General features: G+C 38.3%; 1 protein-coding gene across 1 annotated transcript; it reads right to left on the bottom strand.

Annotated features, from left to right (window-relative positions):
• Window positions 1-7,714: 7,714 nt before the first annotated feature.
• On the bottom strand, window positions 7,715-8,314 carry DIRAS2 (DIRAS family GTPase 2). Its single transcript, XM_050913336.1, has one exon. It carries the CDS (start codon window positions 8,312-8,314, stop codon window positions 7,715-7,717), a length of 600 nt encoding a protein of 199 aa, XP_050769293.1.
• Window positions 8,315-22,265: the final 13,951 nt, after the last annotated feature.

Here is a 22,265-nt window from a genome sequence, read left to right as displayed (position 1 = left end):
GGAAGAAACAGTGGAGCTGTGGATCCACTGGCTTGATCAGTGAATACTAGAAGCGCCTTTTGTATTCAGGAAATATTTCATTTAAGTAAACACATATTCTTTACCTGTTAATTGCTGACCAGATATGTTTTTGTTCTTTTTAGCAGCTGCTACATTACTTCTGTGCAAGACATTTGCATTTGCGTCTGTTGAGGTACCTGCTAAACTGTATTTCCACAAATTTATAGCTGGGCCATAAATGTTAACCAGAGCCTTTCAGTGTTACCACCTCTGCTATGACCATCACAGCATGGGCAGTGTCTGCCAGGGCAGAAGCGATCGCCTGTGATCCCTGTCCCCATCCCCACCTACTGCACAAGAGGGAACCTCAAGCCCCGCTGCGTGTCTCAGGGCAGTGCTGGCCCCGGGGTCTGTTCTTCCCCCCTTTCTCAGACAAGGCTGCCCATGTAGCAGCACCTACTTCTAGAGGAGGGGAGAAAGCACATCAGTGCCTCTGGCCAAGTGGTGCTCTTGCTTTTTTCTCTGCTCTACAAACTGTTTCCAGCAGACAGGGGAGCGCTTTGGCTGTGGTGAAGGCAGCCCGGCTGGCTGCTCTTCCCAGGGAGACGAGAGGCAGGGAAAGCAGCCAAACAGAGGCACTGCTGCTTCTTCCCCCCTCCTCCCAGTACTAAAATTTTACGTTTGCATCCATCTGGCTTTGATGGTATTTTCCAGTTCTGCAATCTGGGCACACTTTATGTGCTGTTACATAACTGACAGGGTTTTTTTTAAATTATTTTTGCATGGGAATGATTTAACAGGTTTACTGTATCCCTCTGATTACTGGACTTGTCAAATTATTTTGAACTGTTTGTTAGTAAGTAATTAATCAATTAAAATGGTCCTCTACCATCGTGGGATTACTTGGTAGCTTTTGTAAAATGGCATTCAGCTTTGGCCACTCGGTAAGCAAAAGACCGTGAAACAATTAGGTGTTGCTCAAACTTTCAGAATGAGGCCAACCTTAATTTCAGATTTGAGTTTGAAAAGAAGCAGGAGAGCAACCATGGACAAATATGGTTTTGGCAGCAAAAACGGAGGGCAGAATTTAAGATCTTTTCTTTTACCCCAACCTGTTTTTTTCTTTTACCCCAACCTGTTTTTTAATATTCATATTGACTGCTACTTGCTCTGAGTGATAGTTCTGTGACCTAGTGGATTTTAGTATTAGGATAATTCCAAGTATATGCAGTTAACTTTTCTCCTGCTTTATTTCATCCTTCCTAAATATTACTACTGAAATTATACATATTCACCTTCCCTCCATATTCAGCATCCCCAGACAAGCCACTGTCCATAATCCTACCTCTTTCTTCTAACACAGTCCTTCACCGTTTGTTGGTATGTGAACATGCTCTTCACAGAGCCATATATAAAGAGATTATTATTTGGACACTTACAGACATGCTTCTATAAAACTACCTTGCTGTCCCTTGCTGCTATATCACTTTGTTGTTACAGTCAGTTTTTAATTTCATTGTAAAAGACAAGCCTTGATCAGTGTGAAGTTTGTGGAAGGAAAGGACCTGGTGTTTGTGTTGCAGGGTGGTCACAGCTGTAGAAGTCCTCTCCTCTCATTGAGGAGAACATCCACCTCTTCCCATGCGGCGGGAAAGAGGACCGCACTCGCCTTCTCCTCCCTGCTGCCCGCTTCTCAGCTGAGGTAACTGGCTAGTCACTTTCCTGCTTTTTGCAGATGCTTTCTGTAGGCACCTATCTGCTTAACCCAGGGAAGGGCTGGATGGAGTTATTGAACATGTGCCAGAAGCTTCTGCTTTTCAAGAACTGAGATCCCTCTGGACTAAAGAGGAAAGAAAAGAGAGCTAAAATCCTGTAGCTAGAGAGTATGTTCTCCTACACAGGCATATAAATTAGCCATCCAGTGTAGAGTTGCTTTTATAAGGAGTTACAGATCTGACTAGGTAACTGAGTGAGCCGCAATTGCTCTCCTTGTGTAACCTACTGTCGTGATGTCCATAACAGCAGTGTTCATTAGTGCAGCTCAGTGTGACCACTGAATATTGATTTTTCCTTTGAAAATACATTTAGGAGTCCTCGCTGATCTCAGAATTCCCTAAGAAATAGTAAGTTCATGTAAAATCTGACACTCCCATTTCCTGCATCCCCCCCCTCTGCCCCCAATCATATTCCTCCTACCTCTTCATTACAATGATCCGACTGTGCAGAGGACAGTTGGCCCACAGGTAAAATCTGGAATTAAATTCATATGCCTAAGCATACAGTGCCATTTTATTGTGATTTTAAGAGTAGTTAACCTTGAATAAATGAGTAAATAGGCTGGCAGTCTGTTATTAAGGACCAAGCTGACCAGCAGCAGGAACTGAATCAAATAAGGAAAGGAAGTACCAGAGGCTAACAATCTTTACAACAGCACTGAGCAAAAGCTGTTGTAAAGCAGATATACGTTAGAGTGATTGGCACCTCAGTGCTTTTCCCATCTCTCTGAAAGCTAATGAAAAATGATTCTTCTCCTCTTCTATATGGAAAAAAAAGTATTTGCCATACACCCCTCATGGAAAAAACCCTCTTCTGTTTCTTTATTATTTCCTGCTTTTTCTACTGAAACGAATACAAATACAATGTCACCTTCCATGTGACAGACACTGTCATCCACAGCTTTCAGAGCATCAGGATAGAGAGGCACTTGTAGGATCCATTGTGTGCCATTTCTTGGCACCTGAATGAGCCATAAGTACATCTGACTGAACAACAAATGCTCCTTGGCGCTTCAGTTCCATTATGATTTTCAATAGGTGCACTACGACTCATTACAAAAAGTAGTGCTTGACCAAGGTAAACGATATGAAACAGAAGAGGCTTAAGATTTTCTCTAAACCCCATATTCCTCTGGTTAATTTAGAGAAGAGTCTATATCTTTCACAAGGAGCATCCAGCTCCATACTTTCAAAGGTGCTCAAGCTCTACTCTCCCTCTCTTTGCAGTTTTAGTGGACTTGGACTTTAGACACCATCACCTACATGAAATAAACTTGTGGATTAATTAGAAAATGTACGTAGAAGGTGGGTGGGACATGCCAGTTAAAATACCAGTGAACTAAATGTGACAAGTATGTATTCAAAACTTTGAATGAGGGTATGTGTTAACAATGACATTTTTTCCAGTGGGAAACAGGAGTAGTAACCAATGACAAAAAATTTAGAGGCAGGCAAATTTTGTAATGCTTGTGGTGTTTCTGTGGAATATGAAAGGGTAAACATCTACAAAACAATTACTGGCTATATTGTGCAAAACCCAGGACACTAACTTGGCATATCCACTGTTCCACAGTAGGCTGTGTCAGAATCAGGACCAAGCATAGTAAATGATGGTGTATTAGAAGAAAAAAATGAATAATAGGAATTATTAGGAGTTCTGGGATGTCTTTTACTAAAAATAAAAAGCTTTGTGGACTGCCATGTCCAATTACTTCACAGTGATATGAAATTTGCATTCAATACTCAACATTTCATTACTGGTTCAAATACCTACCAATGTGCCTAAGTATTCAAGCTTGTTTGTCGATCCCTCCCTCTGTTGAGTATGAATTACTGCTTATATACAGAAATGATTATTTAACTGAACAACTGTTACCACATCTTCTGAATTGCAAGAAGTGTTAAAGTATTATATTTGACATTTTTTGCAACAGGTGGTAACACAATATGCAGTAGTAGAAAATTTTGCAAAAACATCAGGAATTTGGTAGAAATGAGGAGGATCCATATTTCTATATCCATAGAAATAGCAGGATCCATATAGTACGTTTCAATTTTGCACAAGCACCAAGTTTTATCTGTCATTATTTTAAAATAAATAATAAAATATAGAGTAGCTTGCAGAACAATTTTGCTTTTTGATGGCAAAAAGAAACACCCACTGATAATCTGTGTTTTATGAAGGTAGATTGCTTTGAAAGTGTAGGTGTTTGCCACAGTATAATAAAAGAATGGTAGATGTTAGATAAGAGAATACTGCTCCAGTTCTCTCAGGACTTTTCAGGAGTCTGATTTGTATAGCTGAAGACTTTAGGACACTGCCTAACATGTAAGAATCTCTTTTGATTTAGAGAATTGCCTTTCCAACTTTTAAAAAATACATACTTAATATACTTATGAAACAAAATGCAGGCACCAACAAGGCTTCTTCCAAACTTGTGTTTCCATTTAAAACTTTATTTTTTATGTTCAGAACATCACTGGAAACATAGAAACTTGTAGGCACAAACGACTTCATATCCAGAGTTTTTGAATAAAATATTTGCTAATGAAATCACAACAACACATCTTCATGATAATTATATATCTTAATATTTCATATATACATATAAAAGTCATGCATTGTAAAGAGTCATTTTGTCTAGATCATGTTTTCTGGGTGCTGAAATTCACTGTAGAGCTTACATGTTTTAAATATGTCATATTTTTTCTGTACATTTTAAAGAGTTTGTTATACTGATATCACATTCCCAAATAAAACACAAAATGTAATAAAGCTGTATATTTTCTTTATTTACCTTACAGTTATTTCCCTGTATTAAAAAAAATAATTGTATAAGTAATAGCAAAACAAATGTTTTAAACCAGCTCACAAGTATGTAAGATATGTAAAATCTATTAGTAGAAACTAGGATGACAATGCAAGGGTATAAAATATGTTCTCTTTCGAGTCTGTGGTCCATGAGAAATATTGCTTCTGTACTGGCCTTGCTTTGATACGTGCAAGTCCATGAAATAATTCATGGCTTATTATGTAAGAGGTGAGGAATCGACTGGGAATTAAAGGAAATCATCCTCAAGTCTAACAACTGGCAGCTACTTGTTTTATTTGCACATTTGCCATGCAATTACTCTTTGCTTGCTGTGAGGCACATTCAAAAAAAGTCCAGGGCCAAATTTCAGCCTGTGATATCCTTACAGTCTTAACTTTTTGGGTAATTCAGATCTCCTATATTCTACTTCTGCAAGATTCTTTACTACGTAAATAATTCCTCCAGTTAAAGTAATAATATTAAAAGGACCTTTGTCTTTGTATGGCATTTTTTTCTTTGAGTTTCTGTCATTATTCCATGTCAGCTACTTAGGCATGTGCCATGCATGATGACCTTTGGCACCGGCGTGTTAGCATCAGTGGGAGCCCTCTGTTCTGCTGACCTCTGCATGTGACCCATTACTCCTTAAGTGTGATCATTCTTTTGATTTTCCAGTTTCGTTAGTGGAATTCAATGTTGTGAAGATGAGTATCATCAGCCATTTGCTTACAAACAGAGTAGATGTATAAACATTTATAAAAGTCTTACTAAACGTAGTGCTTTTAAATGTTTTGCATCCCTGATCTGGAAATACTGTTTGATCTGTTGACAGACTGACAAGGAAAAGATGCACTTAGCTGTATAAGCCATACCAGGTTTCTTTATGTGTTTTACAAAATATTTAAGAATGTGAAGAGACAGTCTCACCAAACGCAGAGCGAGCACTGGACTGGGACTGAGGAGATCTGCTTTTGCTCCTGGGTATGCCACAAGCTTGCTGGGTAACCTACGTGCAGCTGCTTCCTTTCTTCGTGCCTCAGTTTCACCACCTGAGAAGTTAAGATAATGATGCAGTCCTTTTTGTAAAGTGCTGTGAGATTTATGAAGAAAAAGCATCGTATAAGAGCCAAGAATTTATTGTTAAGGAAGAGCCTTAGCTTTTTTTCATGCTCTCTCTACTTTTCTCTTCTAATGCAATGAAGTAAACACACAAAATTCTGTCTTCTTTGAAATCAGTAGGAGTTTTATGCTTGATTTAAGAGGTGCCAGAATTTCTTCTGAGTGAATGACAAAAGTTGTGCTCCTTTCTAGACAGTGCTAATAGGAATTCTTGCTCAAAGAAATGTATACTATCACTCTACCTGTGAAATGTATGCACTTTTGTTTGAAAGGTGGAAGGTAAGCAAGCAATAACTCCAAGAGGAACAAGGTAACAATTTTTAATGCAAATATTGCATTTGAACAGCTCCTAGAAGATATTTATAATGCAATAGCATGCATACTAATAATACTAGCACTTGACTGCATTTCCCATAGTATGATTTTGACACGAACATTTACCAAAAATATGGTGGTTTGTTTTTATTATTTCAAAGCAGTTCCTAAGGTGCAAATCATAGCTTATACAATTTTGATGTGTCCTTTAAAAAATGTGTGTGCTTCTTTTATCTTAGATGGTCTTTTTTATCAGTAGGATACGTACTTCACTCATTCATATTAGTTTCTAAAAAAGCTTTGGAGAGAGATACATAAAAGCTCACATTTTGTACACTTTTTCCCCTTCCAAAGGTTTTCAGAAGAGCAGTTTCCCCTGACAGAGTGGTTTAAACCAGTTTTTTTCTATTCTGAACTTTGTATTGCATTGTAACAGTACTGACTGCAACTCTTAATACGCCAAATCCTGTAGTACTTATCCCAGCAAATCTTCTCTTAGAGACTCTTGTGGGCCCTAACTCCACATACAGGATTTGGTTCTATAAATAGTCACAGCAGTTCAAATCATGAGTTTAAATGGTAAATATAAAACCCTTCAGACAATATAAAGGCAATAGATCTAGTAATGCATGAATGCAAAACATTCTAATCGGAATATAGTAATGTAAAGAAGTTTCACTCAGCTAATCTGGTAATTTGAATAAAAACTTTGTATACTACACCGACCCCTCTCCAAGGGTACCACCAGTTCAATAGACTTTCCGTTCATTCACTAATCACACCGTGTGTTCATTTAACCATCAGCAGCATTTGAACTGAGCCCTTCCCACAGAGGCTTTTGTAGGGGACTCCCCAGCCAGTCCTCCCTGGGGAAGCTTTCTCTTTGTGTATGTACACCATTTTTATACAATCTGACATCCTCCACAGGCAAACATCTGCTCTTCTGAAATATATTGGGGTCAGAAGCACAGGTCATTCTTGAAGCGATGGGTCCAGAAAAGGAGACAATCTCCATCTCTCCTACAGGGGCTGGCTTTTCGTCATCCTTCAGTTCAAACACCACATCGTACTAGAAAGAAATCTCATGCTGGGGGGTAGAGAGAATATCTGTTCCTTTTAACTGTGCTACCCCCACACTTCCTTTTAGTGTGAAATAGTTCGTTTATTTGGCAGATCCGAGACTACCTTATGCACACTGCCCCACCAGTCAGTAATGAAAATTGCACGGAATTGTTAGTCCACAGCATTCTTAAATGACATGATAATGCCACCCAGCATGCATTTATACGTTCTAGGTTTCTTCACAGCCATTTCTTTGTTTTTCTTCTGACATTATACATTGCCTTCTCTTGCAGTTATAAGGAAACATAAATAATATGAAGTTGACCTTCCAGATCTTTCACATTATGCTAAGGATGAAATAGCTTTTCTTCTGTACATTACAAAATTAGATATCCTGGCCCATCTTTCTTTTACTTCCTGATTTTTTTCACTGATAGCTACAGTACATGATTTTTTAATTATTGGCTTCTTTCATAGTAATCACAGTAACTCATTTTTTCAAATTCCAAATATTTCTTTTAAAACAGATACTAATAAATAGGGACTTGCACGGTTGTTTGCTGTCTATAGGTTTTACATGGGTATTGTCAGACAGGTGAGACTGCATGACTGACTTCTGACAGTGCAATTTCACATGACCACACATTTGCCTTTCAGCTTCTCTTTCCTTTTCTGCTGCTTGCTTTTTTTGCCATCAATTTGTAAACTCACAGTCCTGCGTTTCTCTAGATTTAGCAATTCTTGGAATAACTCTTTCACATTGTGGTTCAGCTTGGCAGAGGTCTCCATGAAGGCACATTTCCACTTCTTAGCCATGGCTTCTCCTTCGCTGCTGTCCACCTCTCGATTTTGGTTTTCATCATTCTTGTTCCCCACCAGCATTATTGGAATGCTTTCTATGTCTCCTTTAATCTGACATATTTGTTCATAGATTGGTTTGAGTTCCTCCAGGGACTGTCGGCTGGTGATAGAGTAAACCAAAATGAAAGCATGTCCTTTAGAAATAGAAAGACGTTGCATGGCTGGAAATTGATGGCTCCCTGTAGTGTCAGTTATCTGCAAAGTGCATATGCTCTTATCACAGCTGATCACCTGTCGATAGGTGTCTTCAATGGTAGGGATGTAGCTCTCTCTGAAAGTGCCCTTCACAAATCTCAAGACCAAAGAACTTTTGCCCACTCCTCCAGCTCCAAACACAACCACCCTGTAATCATTGCTTTGCTCAGGCATGTTTCTTGGTGTGTCTGTTGCTCAGCTAGAGGGAAAAATCTAGGAAAGAAAATGACAAAAACAAGACAGATATTAATACAGGTACCTGTGGAGAGTGCACTTCGTGATATCTTTCCCAATAAGAGAAATGAGTGTGATGTAAGTGATGGCATACTAGTTGTAATAATTTAAGAAAACTTGCAGTGGGTTACAGAATGATTTATTTCAGTAGTAAATTTAGGATTTGCAATCCAGCCTGGACTGGTAACTTCCTGCTGGACTAATATCCCCAGAAATAAAAAGCTGCATCTAAGAAATGGTATTTCAGCAAGACCAAGGCCTGAACAAATTGTGGAAACTGAATTACTCTTCTGTCTCTAAAACAAGTCTCCTCAAATAATTGTTGAAATACACCAGTATACACGTGTATGACAGTCAATTACTCTAAACGTGACATCTCTTCAGTAGTTAGGGAATTTATCTCCACTACAAGTGGACAACACTCCTGAGTGACATCTAAGACGGATTTTTAGCTTATCGAGCAATAGCACAAAATATGCTTTGTTTCTAACTCTTTGGGAGCATGTGCCCCACTTCAGTGTGTTTTTCCACTTGCATTTCAGGTCAAAGAGTACATTTTGGTAAGCTGAGATTGTTCATGTTCAGTCTGCCTTTTCATTCTAATCTTTATTTCACAGCAGATGATATTTGACTGGAGACATGCTACACTTATCAGAACGGTTGTGCAGGCATCTTCACAACATTTTTAAGTGGCTTATATTGTCAAGGTTGGCAAATGCATATATCAAAGGTCACAAAGCTCTGTGATCCCTGAAGTCAGTTCCCCTTGACAAAACCTGTCTGTAAACAGTAGGACCACAGATATTGTCATCATTATTAAATAACAGAAATGGTAAAGCTTTCACAGGGTTGCAAGCTGTAGTTGTTTTAGAAGTCATTGACATAAGTGTGAAGATTAATTTGCCCTCCCATCAGTAGCAGCTCATTAGGTACACAGCATGTACAAGTCTCTTTTTATATTTAGTGAGATTTAAGCAAATAAACACTAAAAAATTGAACCCTAAAACTTGAAGAGAGTCTAGGATATTGTTACTTTTCAGACCAAAACTAGATATATAAAAAGTACGTGTGGAACAAACTGCAAAATTTACTGCACGTATATTTGTTCTTAGGAAAATGGGCTGATTTAATAGGGAACCTTGTCAAAGTGCCCTAATGGTGCCAAGTGATTGAATTTGCCTGTTGCTATGTTGCCTGGGTAGCAGCTAATCCAGAAAAACCCAAAGGGATTTCTTGCTCAATAAGGAAAGCCTTCAAGCTATTTCTTCACTGCAGCAGAAGGAGTGATTGCATTGTGGGGCAGGATTTTAAGTTACCCTTTACCTCTCTAGCACGGGAAGAATAGGAGTGATGCTGTAGAGATATGGATGTGAGTGGAGCCCCCATGACCTTATTCCAGTTGCCAGCCCACACTGAATTTTGTGCTTCTGCATCTTTGATGCTGTTGCTGCCTGTGCCAGTTAGTTTAAAGCTATGGCTACCCATGCTGCACTAATGTCTTCATTTTGCTGTTCAAGCATACCCTGATTTTGTTATCCTTGTTGTCCAGGGCATCCTATTCTGTCCTAATTCTAATGTCTGAGTAAGCTGAAAACATCTGTCTTTACATAATGTGTTGGATGAAGGAATTGTACTTCCTCATCTGCCACACCATAGGCAGAATAACCAGTGCAACCAGGGATGCTGATCCTGAGGCAAAGTGGAGAGCTGTCACAGCTCTGCCTACCCAGCCTGGCTTCAGGCAGAAGGCAGCTTCACCCCTTCCATCTCTCCTACGCTGCAGTCACTGTCACTCCCAGAGAACTGTTTAAATATAGGAAAGATTGATAAATAGGAGTGTTCATCCTGAGACACCAAAGCAAAATTGTTTCTCTCTGACAGCAGAATTCAAGGAATGGAAAGAAGAGTAGTCACAGAAAACACTGGTGTATGTGTTTATATAAGAGGGAAAACCCTCTGAGGAACAAGGAAGATGGGTGAGCAGCTCATGCTGTTGAGAAAACAAGCAAAACCAAACTAGCTAGCAAGAAATGAGAACAGAGGAAGCTATCAGGATGCTGTTCCACTGAGAATAAACCTGTACCTAAAAGCTGCAAACATGCAAATTCAGAACAGTCGTAGAGCTTAGAGTCATGTGTGACTGCACAGAATGTGCTACCATAAGAATTACAGTTTAATAATTTTTGTGACCAAAAAGGGCAAGAGAGAAAAACATGTCTATTTCACCTCAGAAGCAGCTTAAACATTGCACAGTCAAATAATATGGAGTCTAGGAACTATGGGATGATGAGAAAAAATGCACTATGAAAATTCTTACTATGAAAATCAGTGAAATACGGAGTAGAGAAATAAAATTCTAAAAGCTAGCTGAGTGTACTCCTGCTATATTAAACTTCATGCTTGAAGCATATTCAGAAATCTCCAAGAAAACTGGCACATATGGTTGCCCAAAAGTTAGAACAAACTGAAATGTGGCACTTAATGGCATGAAGTATTAAGCATCTGAAAAGCTTCTAGGAGAACCTGACATGGCATGGTAACAGTCTTCAAATACATAGTAAGTTGTTGCAAAGAGGGAGAGTGTACATCTGTAGTGGAAAAAAATGGAATTAATGGGCTTACATGATGCATGTAGTGAGATTCACATTAGACAACAGGAAAACTTTACAGTGATAATACGAGCACACCTATTGCTTAGGGAGATTTTGCAGATTGTCTTTAGAAATGACCATAGAATCGTAGGATAATTCAGGCTGGAAGGGACCCGAGGAGGTCTCTGGTCCAGCCTACTGGTCACAGCAGGGTCAGCCATGAGACCAGACAAGTTTGTTCTGTCCTGTCGGGATTTGAAAACCTCCAACATTTCCCACAGTCTCTCTGGGTAACCTGCTTCACTGCTAAATTACCCTCAGTGTGATTTTTTTCCCCTTTATGTCTAGTCTGAACTACTTCTGTTTCAACTCATAGCTGTTGTCTTTCCTCCTCCTACCATCCATTGCTGTGGAGTCAAACTCTTCTGGTGTTTGACTCCATCTTCTTGATGGCTTTCCTGTAGGTTTTGAGGAGCTGCTGTTTGGTGCCCCCCGAACTGTGCCTTCCCCAGGCTGAACCAGCCCTTGTCCCTCAGCCTGCAGCCCTGGACACCTCGGTGTCCTTGGTGCGCTCATCTGAACTTGCTCCACTTTATTGATGTGTTTCCTCTACTGGTGGTGCCAAAACCAGACAAACTACATAGCTGTTGTCTCATGAGTGCTGAGCAGAGGGGGATTACCACCTCCCTCAACTGACTGGCCATGCTCCTGTTCATACAGCCCAGGACACAGTGGGCCTTCGTTGCAGCCAGGGCCACTGCTGGCCATGCCCAGCTCGCTGCCCACCATGGCCCCAGGGTCTTCTCTACAGAGCTGCTCCCCAGCCCGGGTGGCTGCAAAGGAGCAGCAACCTTAGTTGCTGGTTAGTCTGTCCCACATGGAGGTCTGTTAGTCCTAAAGATCCTCAGTTTTACCAAGATAAACAATACAGATTATTTTATGTTTTTTCCTGCTCAGAAGCTGGGAGCAAACAAAACAAAAAGCTCATGCAAGTCTTTTGGTGACACTGGAGAAAGGCTTCCCTAAACAATTTTTATCATGTGGTTGTACGCTCTGTGTGGATCTAGTTAGGGATTCTCCTGCAGTGAAAATCATTCTGTGGGACTGTGGTGCACTTGCACCCAATTGTGCATTTGTTAATGCTTTTCATACGGCCCTATTAGTGTTTTCCTTTTTCTTTGTCTTAAGATACATTAACTAAAACACACAACAGAAGAAAATAAAGTACCACATTGTTTCATCAGCTTTCAATATTCTGGCCAATGTGGGTATGGAAAAATTAACTTGAAAGAAGTCTGACTTTTCAGATGTACAATATACTCTCTGATTCATACTTTGAGAACCTGTCTGTTTCATAATCTGCACACAGAAAACAGCAGTTGCTTTTTACACTTTAGAACTGACTTACTCTGTAGTTTGTGTGTAATAAAGCCTCATTTGCCGCCTTTGCTACTTTCACAAACTACATCAGTGAAAATTTACTATCATCCTCTGAAGTGTCAATTTAACAAAACTATCCTCACTTAAAAAGGCAAAGCACTTTTCATAACATACATACATACCCTTCATTTTTTAATTGTTTGGTTGCAAAGTTCAGCAAGTTAGTGAGTCTCCATATACCTCTGCTGACTTAGCTCTGTTTTCTGCAGGTGGTCCGCTAGCACAAGGCTCGAGTTGCTCTAGCTCAGCTGCTGCAGGTGAGCTCAAGGGGCTATTCCCTGGGACAAAAGGCTGCCTCCAGTTCAAACTCAACTACAGACCCTTATGTTGGTCTGCATTCCTTCCCTAGCTGTTTCTGACACACCAGGTAAAAGAACTGAAGGGTTGTTCTGACAGGAGGATACAGTTTAAGGACTGAGTCATTTTGATATAAAATCAGTTATTTTGTTATATAGTGACAACAAAAACATGCATTTAAAAATGTTTAAACAAAGTACCTCGCATTACAGATTATGTACTTGATAGTTCAAAATATTAATGTTCTTTGGGTGACTAACTACATCTGGGTGTGTTAGCATTTACTAAATCGATGTCACTGATCCTGTACTTAGCCACTGGATCTCCACAGTTATCTCCTATCTTTAATTGTTTTTTATGGTCTAACTTTTCTATCGACTGTATTTATGACTTGCCTCTTATGTTTGTATTTAAGCCATGAATAATATATGCAATAACAGGCAAAAGGTATAGGGAGGCTGAAAAATAACTTCTGAAAATTAATCTACTTGAATACTTACCCTTAGAGTAACATGAGGTTAGAATCTCAGAGCTGGTGAGCCCTTCCACTTTGTGCTTGAAAGTAGGCATAGAAAAAATTGCTCACTCTCCAGTCTTCCCACAGTTTTGGTTTTGTTGCAAAAGAGTTTCACCATGTTTGCATTGTTAGACTTTCATGAAATGTCACAGGTTGCAAATTTCTTTGAAATTGTTTGGCTAGATGGTATCTTTTAGGGTAGCATTCATTTTAAAAACAACCTGATACTACCTTTGCTGTCTGGAGTCAGAGGCTTTGATTGCATCTTAACTGATCCAGTTCTTGAGGTTTTATGATGTCCTACTAGGATGTCAGTCTGATATGCAATATAGCAAGTGTCAGATGCTGTGTATTAATTTCCTGAAAGCTCTTTTTCCTCAGTTAAAATCATCCCATGTCTGTCACTGGTTTTTATTTTTTTTTTAAAGTCTAAGAAGATGTCTCTGTTTGTGTTGTCATTGTTATGATGAAAATCCAATAAAGTACAAGCAATGCATTTAGTTCAAAATCTCATATCAATTTAAATTAACAGTCCATCAGGCTATTGAGTGATGACACCACTATGCAAAGATACAAGGTGCAAGGTGAAGAATAATACCAAATGTAGTTATAGATAAGATGGATTTCAGCATGATTGTAAGGTTAATGACCATTTCACCATATCAAAGGTGAAAAAGCTACACATTATTTACATACAAGAGGGAAAGAGAGCTCTGCAAGGAGTTTTCACTTGTTGTCCATTATGTATATAAACAGGCATTTCTTGAGGAGTATTTTCACCATATCTGCCAATGAACATGGACTTAAAGAATGGAGATTTTCCTACTTCCAATGTCTTCAACTTTTACTACTGGACTCGCTTTTTCATTCTTTTTCTTTCTTTTCTTTGCTTGCTTTGCTTTGGTCTTTTCAAATCAATGGTAAGTTGGACATGTTTGAAGACAAAATGATAATAGCTAAAACTGCTTTTTCTTGCAACATGAGGTTCTAGTCCATGTGGAAAGCACTTTTTTTATTCTTATGCTGAACAAAATGTTCTTTGAAAGTCTGCTTCTTGATGATCAGCTAGGGTAAATCGTGACTTCTTCACTGCATAAATGCTGTAGCACTTTGGATTTATGTCAGCTCTGGCTTTTATGCAGGTGTTGTTCTTGCCATCTTTGTTAACAGAGAAGAGTATTTTCATACTGTTAATGCCTATGTCATTGATATTTGAGCAAAGCCTTGGCCAGAGATAAGTATCCATTCAAAATACCTTCTCTTTTTACTTTGCATTTTTACAGAAAATGGGAGGACAACTGGCCAAGTCACATAAACATGAGTAGCTATGCATGGATTGACAGTACTAATGAGGGTAATTAAAATTATCTGATGCATTTAGACTAAAACTGCTTCCTGATTTTGCTTTGCCATATCAAAATTTCAGCTTGGTAAGTTATTGCAACATCATGCCTTGTTTTCAAAATGTTTATCTATATATTGGTGACTTCCTTGCATTTGAAGTCTCTGATACGTTTGTTAGCAGATACTATCCAGAGATTGTTGGATAACAAATATTAGGCTAAATGTTATTTATTCATAATTGTTATAAATTTTTAGATTCCTTTACAAGCCAAAAATATAGGGAGGTGTGTCAGATATTTTGGATCATACCTTCTCCCTCCAAAAAACCCAGAAAGTCTTGAAATGCAAAAAAGTCTTTCACATAATAGTGTGAAGTGGGATTTGAACATAGCAATTAACTGTATTTTGCTCAAGATATTTATGCAGTGCCAGAGATCACTAAGCCATTTGACTTAAGATTTCTCTGGTTTTTTTCACTGCCCAGTGCAGTTTGAACAAAGTATCTTGTTTTATTCCTAAAAAGAATTCTTTGCCTACAGCTGTTCCACCTGATGATAACTCTCTGAAAATCATCTCATTGCTTTAGGAAAGGTGATTATGCTGCTGCTGCTGAAATGCTGATAATTAGTTAAATTAGTTTCTTCCAGAAACTTCTCAGACTCCAGCACCAGTTTTCCTGTGGTTTCATAGCAATAGCTTGGTTTTTGCCTTAGTCTAAAAGCTCATGATAGGAGTCCCTCCAAGACCAAATTTTATGCAATTGGTCACTGAATCTTGCCCAATGTTAACACTGATTTCAGTTAACACTGGAGGATGGTGAAGAATAGTATTTAAAAAAAATGGCAATATGGCATGATCAGTGAAGATTAAATCTACTTCGAGATTTCCAGCACTGAATGGCCAAGCACTAACATACTGGTTTACTGAAAGAAAGCTGGGTTAATGTCATGCAAAGTACTGTTATCATGAAAAGGAAGACGGGCACTGTTTGCGTGACCTGTAGGTCCCAGTTCAGCAAAGTCCTTAAGAAAGTGCTTAAGTTGTGTACATTCTTCTCCTCTGTTTTTTTAATCTGGGCTTAATTGTGGTCTAATTGAACATTGTTACTGAAGTCTGCATATATAGCACTTGTGATATAAAGGCTGTTTACAGTGGAGGAAAGATTAAGAAAATCAGTGATTTTGGGCAGGTCAGTGTAGATGCAGCAGTTAGAAATGACATGGGAATTTTTCAATATAACAAGTCATGTTGGTCAAACAGCATTCAACTATTGGACACTGAAAGCAACTTAATAATCTAACTTAAAGATCTGTGTAGAAGTTACCAAGTGTGGCCAAAAACCATCTGAATGAACAGAGGTTTTTGGAGTTCCAGATTTATTTTCAGAGTCAATACAAAACTGGATGACATAATAGGCCATGGCAGAAAATGACAGAGAGTTGTTCTCAACTACAGTTTGAGAGAAAAGCAATGCTAACTTAATATTTTATATCATCAGCCAAAAGGAAGCAGACCAGACTGAGTTACAGAGAAAATGGCATCTTCTATGGACACAAAAAATAAATAAAGATGCACGCCATAAACCTGCTGTTTTTCTCTGACACATTGTCCTTGTTGCAATATTTACTTCATCTTCTGAAAGTAAGAGACAAAATCAGACGTTCTTCTTATTCAACATATTTACAGGAAGCACAAATTCAAACTACAAATTCAATTTTTTTTGACTGAAACAGTTTCCATTTTAGAGCTAAACTCTCTACAATGTTTCAATTGTTTGAATTTGCATAGAAAATTCATCATTTAGAATTTTCTAACTGAGATGAAAGTAGTGGCTCAGTCTGTACAAAACTGGATGGGACTGAGACAGAGCAGAAAACTAAAACTGCTCTGCATGACCAGAATGTCAGCAAACAAAGTGTGTGCTTTGGGGGGAGTTTGGCCTAGGTGATCATAGAGTTTGCTTTCAAATATCTAAAAAAGAAAAAGGGAAGAAAAATAAAAATTGCTCCATTTTTCCAATGTTGGCTAAAGTGTTTCTTGCATTTTGGGACAGATTCTTCACTACATTACAAATGCATATGCTACACTACAGATACAGTCTAGGTATTAAGCCAGGATATCAATTTTATCAGAGAGGTTCTCTGAGAGGTTTTGCAGATTCCCTTCATACTACTGGCCTAACATAGAGGGGTAATAGAAAGGACAAGAGTCTCTCAGAATAATTTGTTGCAATTTTGTTCTGTATTTACTAAAGTAGAATATTGTCCTAAGAACATCTGTATGTAAAGGAGGTAGAATCTAGCCCCTATACTGTCCTGTGGTCACAGATGCTGTGCTCTGCTTTAGCTAATTGACATATTTTCATCACACCGATGTTGAAAATCTCATTCCCAAAACAATGCTTTTTCAAAATTGTTTGCAGCTCTGTAAATTATCATATCAAATGGATCCCTTGGTAAAACAAAAACCCCAAACAGATAGTTGTCACAGTAAGAAAATCTTTACTATCTCTTGGGATAAGATACAGCCAGCAGAGATTGTGGCAGAAATAGTTTCGCTAGGCAAGAAAGAACTGGAAAAAGAAAGGGGAGAGAATTAGATGGGTTTTCTATAGGGGCAATAGGTAGCATGGGTTTCTGAAACTAGGTTTAACCAAAATGGCATTGCTTGTGGAAGAAGGAGGCAGGACTGGTGACAGAAGAATGAATGATGCAGAAGGGTCTGTTGATTCCCATCTCTACTGAGGGTTCATGTGCAGAAAATGCAGAAGGTGCTGGACTTGATCCAACAAAGAGCTTTAGAATTAGGAGTACACTTAAATGATTTGCTCTGTTGTTGCCCAAGAGCTTTCAGAACTAACCCTTGAGTAACAGGTAGGTACTAATGAATCATTACCATAAAACAAGACTCAGCATCATTGAACATACTTCTTACCACATGAAAAAACCTTCCTTTCATGCAGGAACAGCAATAATATGCTAAGTTTACCCAGGGTGGACAGGTGTCCTACTGGTTGTCAGTTCCTATTTAGTGGATTAGCTAATCTTAAAATTAAAAAAGGAGAATTTCATGACACAGTTCCTGTTTAAATTCAGGCTTTGCTTTAGGCATGTTAGATACTTCATTGACTTAAATGGAGCTACTCTTATATTTATGTATCTATTCAAGAATTTTGGTAAAGCAGTGTCTTAATCTTTTAAGTGCTCACAGTCAAAACTCAGTGAGAAACGACTAGGAAGCCTTTGTGTATGCGTAGTTAGGTATTCATGAATTCACACACAGAAATAAAAATATTAAGATAGCAGCATTGTATTCAACTCCCTGTAGGGCTGATTTTTTTGAGTTTTCTCCCCAGCTTAACAGACCAGATACTATAGTTTTTGCTCAGTTTTCAATAGATCTAATTTACCTGAGTAAAGATGGAAAGATCAGCTTACAATGTTGTATGATCACCTTTCAACATGTAGGACATTATGCCATTGGGTAGAGCAGTAGGGTTATTAACTGGAATTTGTCACTCATATAAACGCAGGATCAGAGACTCAGTCTGACCTTTCAGCCCCTCTGTTTTTTAATAGCAGAATACTCTTTTTGGCAATTAGCTATGACTTTACATGCTGTAGTGAACTTCTGCTTCTCCAGATGTCCTCTAGCCAAAATAGGTGACTTTTTATTCTGCATCTTATGGAAAAAGGTGTGACTTAAGTTTTCCTGAATAGAGAAACCTCGAAACATACAAAACACTGAAAAGAACCAAACCAAGAGGGAAATTTTCCCAAATAATCATTTGACTCTAGAGGCTTTGGATGTTAAATTCCATATATTGTGAGATTCATGGTAAAAATCCCAGCATAGGCAACAAGCTAGTTCCATATAAATGTGTGTATTTACACAGAAGAACTATGTGTCCGTGGAAGACTGGTTTCTGTTCAGCAGAGAAAACTGTACAAAGGACCAGTAGCCCTTTTGCCTTTCCACTGTAGTCCTCAATTCCTCAATGTTAGTTTGAGACTATTTGTGCAAATCTTCTATAGAAGCAGAATTACTAAAGGTTAAGGGCTTCTTACTTATTCTTATAACTCGTAGGATTAATTTTCCTTGCTGGGCTGGAAAGGATAGCTTGACTGCTATCCTGACCACTGGAACACTTCTGATACTCTTCCACAGCCCAAATAATACCCCAAAACAAAGTGGCTTTAACTGAGAATAGCGGTATCTGTCTTGCTGTCCTAGCTGTGCATGGTAAGTCCTCCAAAAACCCAACCAGCCAATAAAATACATTTTGCAACTGGTTTGTTGGGCAATAACTCGTGAATAGGTTAATGCAGCGGGCTTCAGGACCCAGAAGGATCCCTGACAAGTAATTAAGTAATGCAATCCCATTGTCAATATGCTTCCAGGCACTAGTAAGAAGTCTGTGCTTCCACTGAAAATTTTCTGCAAATCAGAAAGGGTTGAAAACCAGCAATTAAAGTATAACTGTGGGGTATGATACAGGAATGATAGCTTTCTGATAGGAGTTTCTAAATGTTCACAAGAAGCTATTTTCTGTCTATGATGTGCAATTTATCATAACCTCGTTTTGTGAGAAAATTTTATTTATTTTTCTTTTTACTCTAAGGCGTATTTTCTTTAAGAATTAATTTGCAAATCTACATCTCAGAAATTTCACAAAACTGAATACTTCCTTACTGAATTTTTTTTTTTATTTTTAAACAGAAAAGCAATTTCATACTAATTTTCATCGCTGCCCCAGCTTTCAGTACTTTCTATTCTGAAGTAAGAAAGGTAGGTTTAGCCTTTAGAGTAGCTCATTCTCAATTCATGTTTCTTTTCCTTGTAGCAGTAGACAAAATTATAAAAACCATATTCTAAAGATTAAAAATACTTTCTCAATAAGACATGGTAGCATTTTAATGTTTGAGTGAGTAAATTGGGAAAACCGTAATGTTTTTTAGTTGGGTTTACATCAATATTTTAGCTATTGATGGTAGCTAATCTTTGATTATTTAGATTACTAACTTTTTCAGAACAGATAAAAGCTGTCAGTCTAGATTTTCAGGGAAGAATATAAAAATAAATAAAAATAAATAAAAGAGGGTAAGTCTCCTTTTCTTATCTTCACATTAATTTTAAGTCAGAACTACTGGACATTTTAGGAAGGAAACACATGCAGTCCAGGAACGGATTTGCTCTTTTCATATGGCTGCTTTACTACATACGTATTTTAAATAAGGATGCTAAAAGGCTGTCATAACTTCATTGACACTTATCCAGATTCAACTAAAACCAATTCCATTACCTGCAGTCAGGGTGATTGCATTTTGCTGCCATAGTGTACTGCAGCCCTGCACAGTCAGAGAAATCAGAGACTGATTTTCATCTCAGATACAGAAATCTAACATTCAACTCAAATTTATTTGCTCAAGAGGAGGTGCTCCTGACCTCGGTGTGAGTGGAAAACTGCGTTTGTCACAGACTTGACACACCCTTTTTGACATTTTGCTTGTCTTCCTTTGATACTCATTTCAAGAATTATACAGTAATCAATATTTTGTGGTTGAAAACAAATCAATATTTGTTTTCTCAAAAAGGCAAAATAAAGTATGTTCTGTTTCAATTCGTATGTACAGTTGCATTGTCACTCGGTGGGTCTTTTCCACTGCCTTTCCAGCAGTAAGATAAGATAATTTAATGCAAATTTTAATTTTAGTGCAACAATAAGAATGCAGTTGAAAGTATCTGTTCATTGATACTTAGAAACCTTTGTTTGGGTGGAAAGTAAAAAATAACAAATGGAAAAAATTTTCCAAGAATTTTTTTTTTCCTGGTACATTTAAGGAAATTGTTCATTTAAACGGAAAAGTAATATTGCTAATATTATGTATTCATGTTTCACAAAATTGCCATTTTTCTTCCTCTATGTAATACTAATAATTGGTCAATTAGACCTAGTAATACAAAGTAGTAAGGGGAAAGTAACAAACATTTGGAATCAGCCCTACATACCAAACCAAATCTCCCACAGTGAATACTGTTTCAGTTTAAGTGTACAAATGGCCCGATACTCACACACAGTGTGGGAGCTGGAACATTCAAATGCAGCTTATTGTATATTACAGAACAGTTACTGAGGTACATTGCAAATTGAAAGCAATCCAGTGTAGTATGTAAATCAAAACCATAAGAAGTCAAGAAAAGGATAAGGTTATAAAGAGAAAGAACTAGAGGAAAAGGAAATATGGAATTGAATGCGGTCATTCTGTAGGAGCATCTTTGAACCAGAATACTGTTTATTGCAGGTTTTTAAAATAAGCTAAGTTTGAGGCAATAGCGCACATGGTCACAATGAAAGTGTGAGTCTTTGCTTTTTCACACACGGTGGTGAGATCTTTACGTGGGCAGGTGTGTTGGCTAGCATAAAAGAAAGTTATCAGGTGATCCTCAAAGGAAACTAGAAACAGCACTAGTAACAACTTCAGGAACAGCATTATGAGTTTTTATATTATCAACTATTTTTGTTGGTACTTCAGAGACTGCAGTGCCGGTGTAATATAATCTTGATCACTTGGCCAGAAGGAGCTATGCCTCTGAACTCCAATCATCTTCCAAAGAGCTCTGCTCTGCACTGCGAGAAGGGGATATTATTCAGCCTGATGACCATCAGGGCTTATGTGTCTGCTGGCGTAAACAACAGTGCAGCACAACCTAGGAGAGAAATATGCTTTCGTTTGGCTCTGGTGTGAGATGTGTGGAAAACTGTGTTTCCAAAGACCTTGACCCCTTTGCAAAGAGACTTTTTAATTCAGGCAACCTCCAGTGAAAAGTAAGAATGATATTTAGCACTGAGAGAGACCTTGTGGATTACCAAATCCAATTCTTTGCCATTGCAGGCAACCATTTCACATAATCCCTTCCAACAAGTTCCAACTGAAAAGCATTTAGAGCCTTTCCTTTCTATTACTTCAACGAGAAGGTAATTTCAGAACCTTGCTGCTCTAATGGTTTGAAACCTTCCAGCTGAAATGTATTCACAGCTCATTTATACCCATTCGTTCTTCTCTTTTCCCAGGGATGGAGATAAATATCTGTACATTGCAATCCTTCCCCCAGTTCCATGGGGCCATTGATTTGCAGCTGTGTATTTGAACCTGTACCATGTTTGGACAGTTCTTCATGCAAGAGCCTCAGAAATGCGGTGTGCGGCATGAGAGAGAGCATGAAACTTGGAGGATACCACATTTCATAGCCCCTGAATGACGGCATGGATGCCATTCTGCAAGAATTGGGCACTAATGCATTTAGTAAGCACAGCTGGACCCCGAGGGGCAGCTCCTGAACATGAGTGAAGTCCATCGGTCAGAAAAGTAAAAGGGGGTAGGGAGGAAGCCAAAATAGCCCTCTGACCCAGAATTAAAAATTGTGAGACCTGCAAACATTCTAGATACAGTAAACTGTAAACCTTGGCAAAGGTGTAACAGCAATCAGTTGCAACAGCTTCGTTCATATGGAAAGGTATGGGGATGCACACATTACATACCTATACACGTGTGCATTTATAAACAGGCATATATGTATTCATCTATGACTAGGTACTCATGAAAACAAGACACTCAGAAAATGCTTTAAAAATAAAATACATCAAATCTTGTTGCTCCTTTCTGGGCTCACCCAGCTGCGACTGAGTGCTGCAGCATATAGA

This window comes from Gymnogyps californianus, chromosome Z (assembly GCF_018139145.2).
Source record: "Gymnogyps californianus isolate 813 chromosome Z, ASM1813914v2, whole genome shotgun sequence".
Taxonomy (NCBI): domain Eukaryota; kingdom Metazoa; phylum Chordata; class Aves; order Accipitriformes; family Cathartidae; genus Gymnogyps; species Gymnogyps californianus.
Note: the sequence above shows the minus strand (reverse complement) of the source record. Positions and strands in the feature narration are given on the sequence as shown.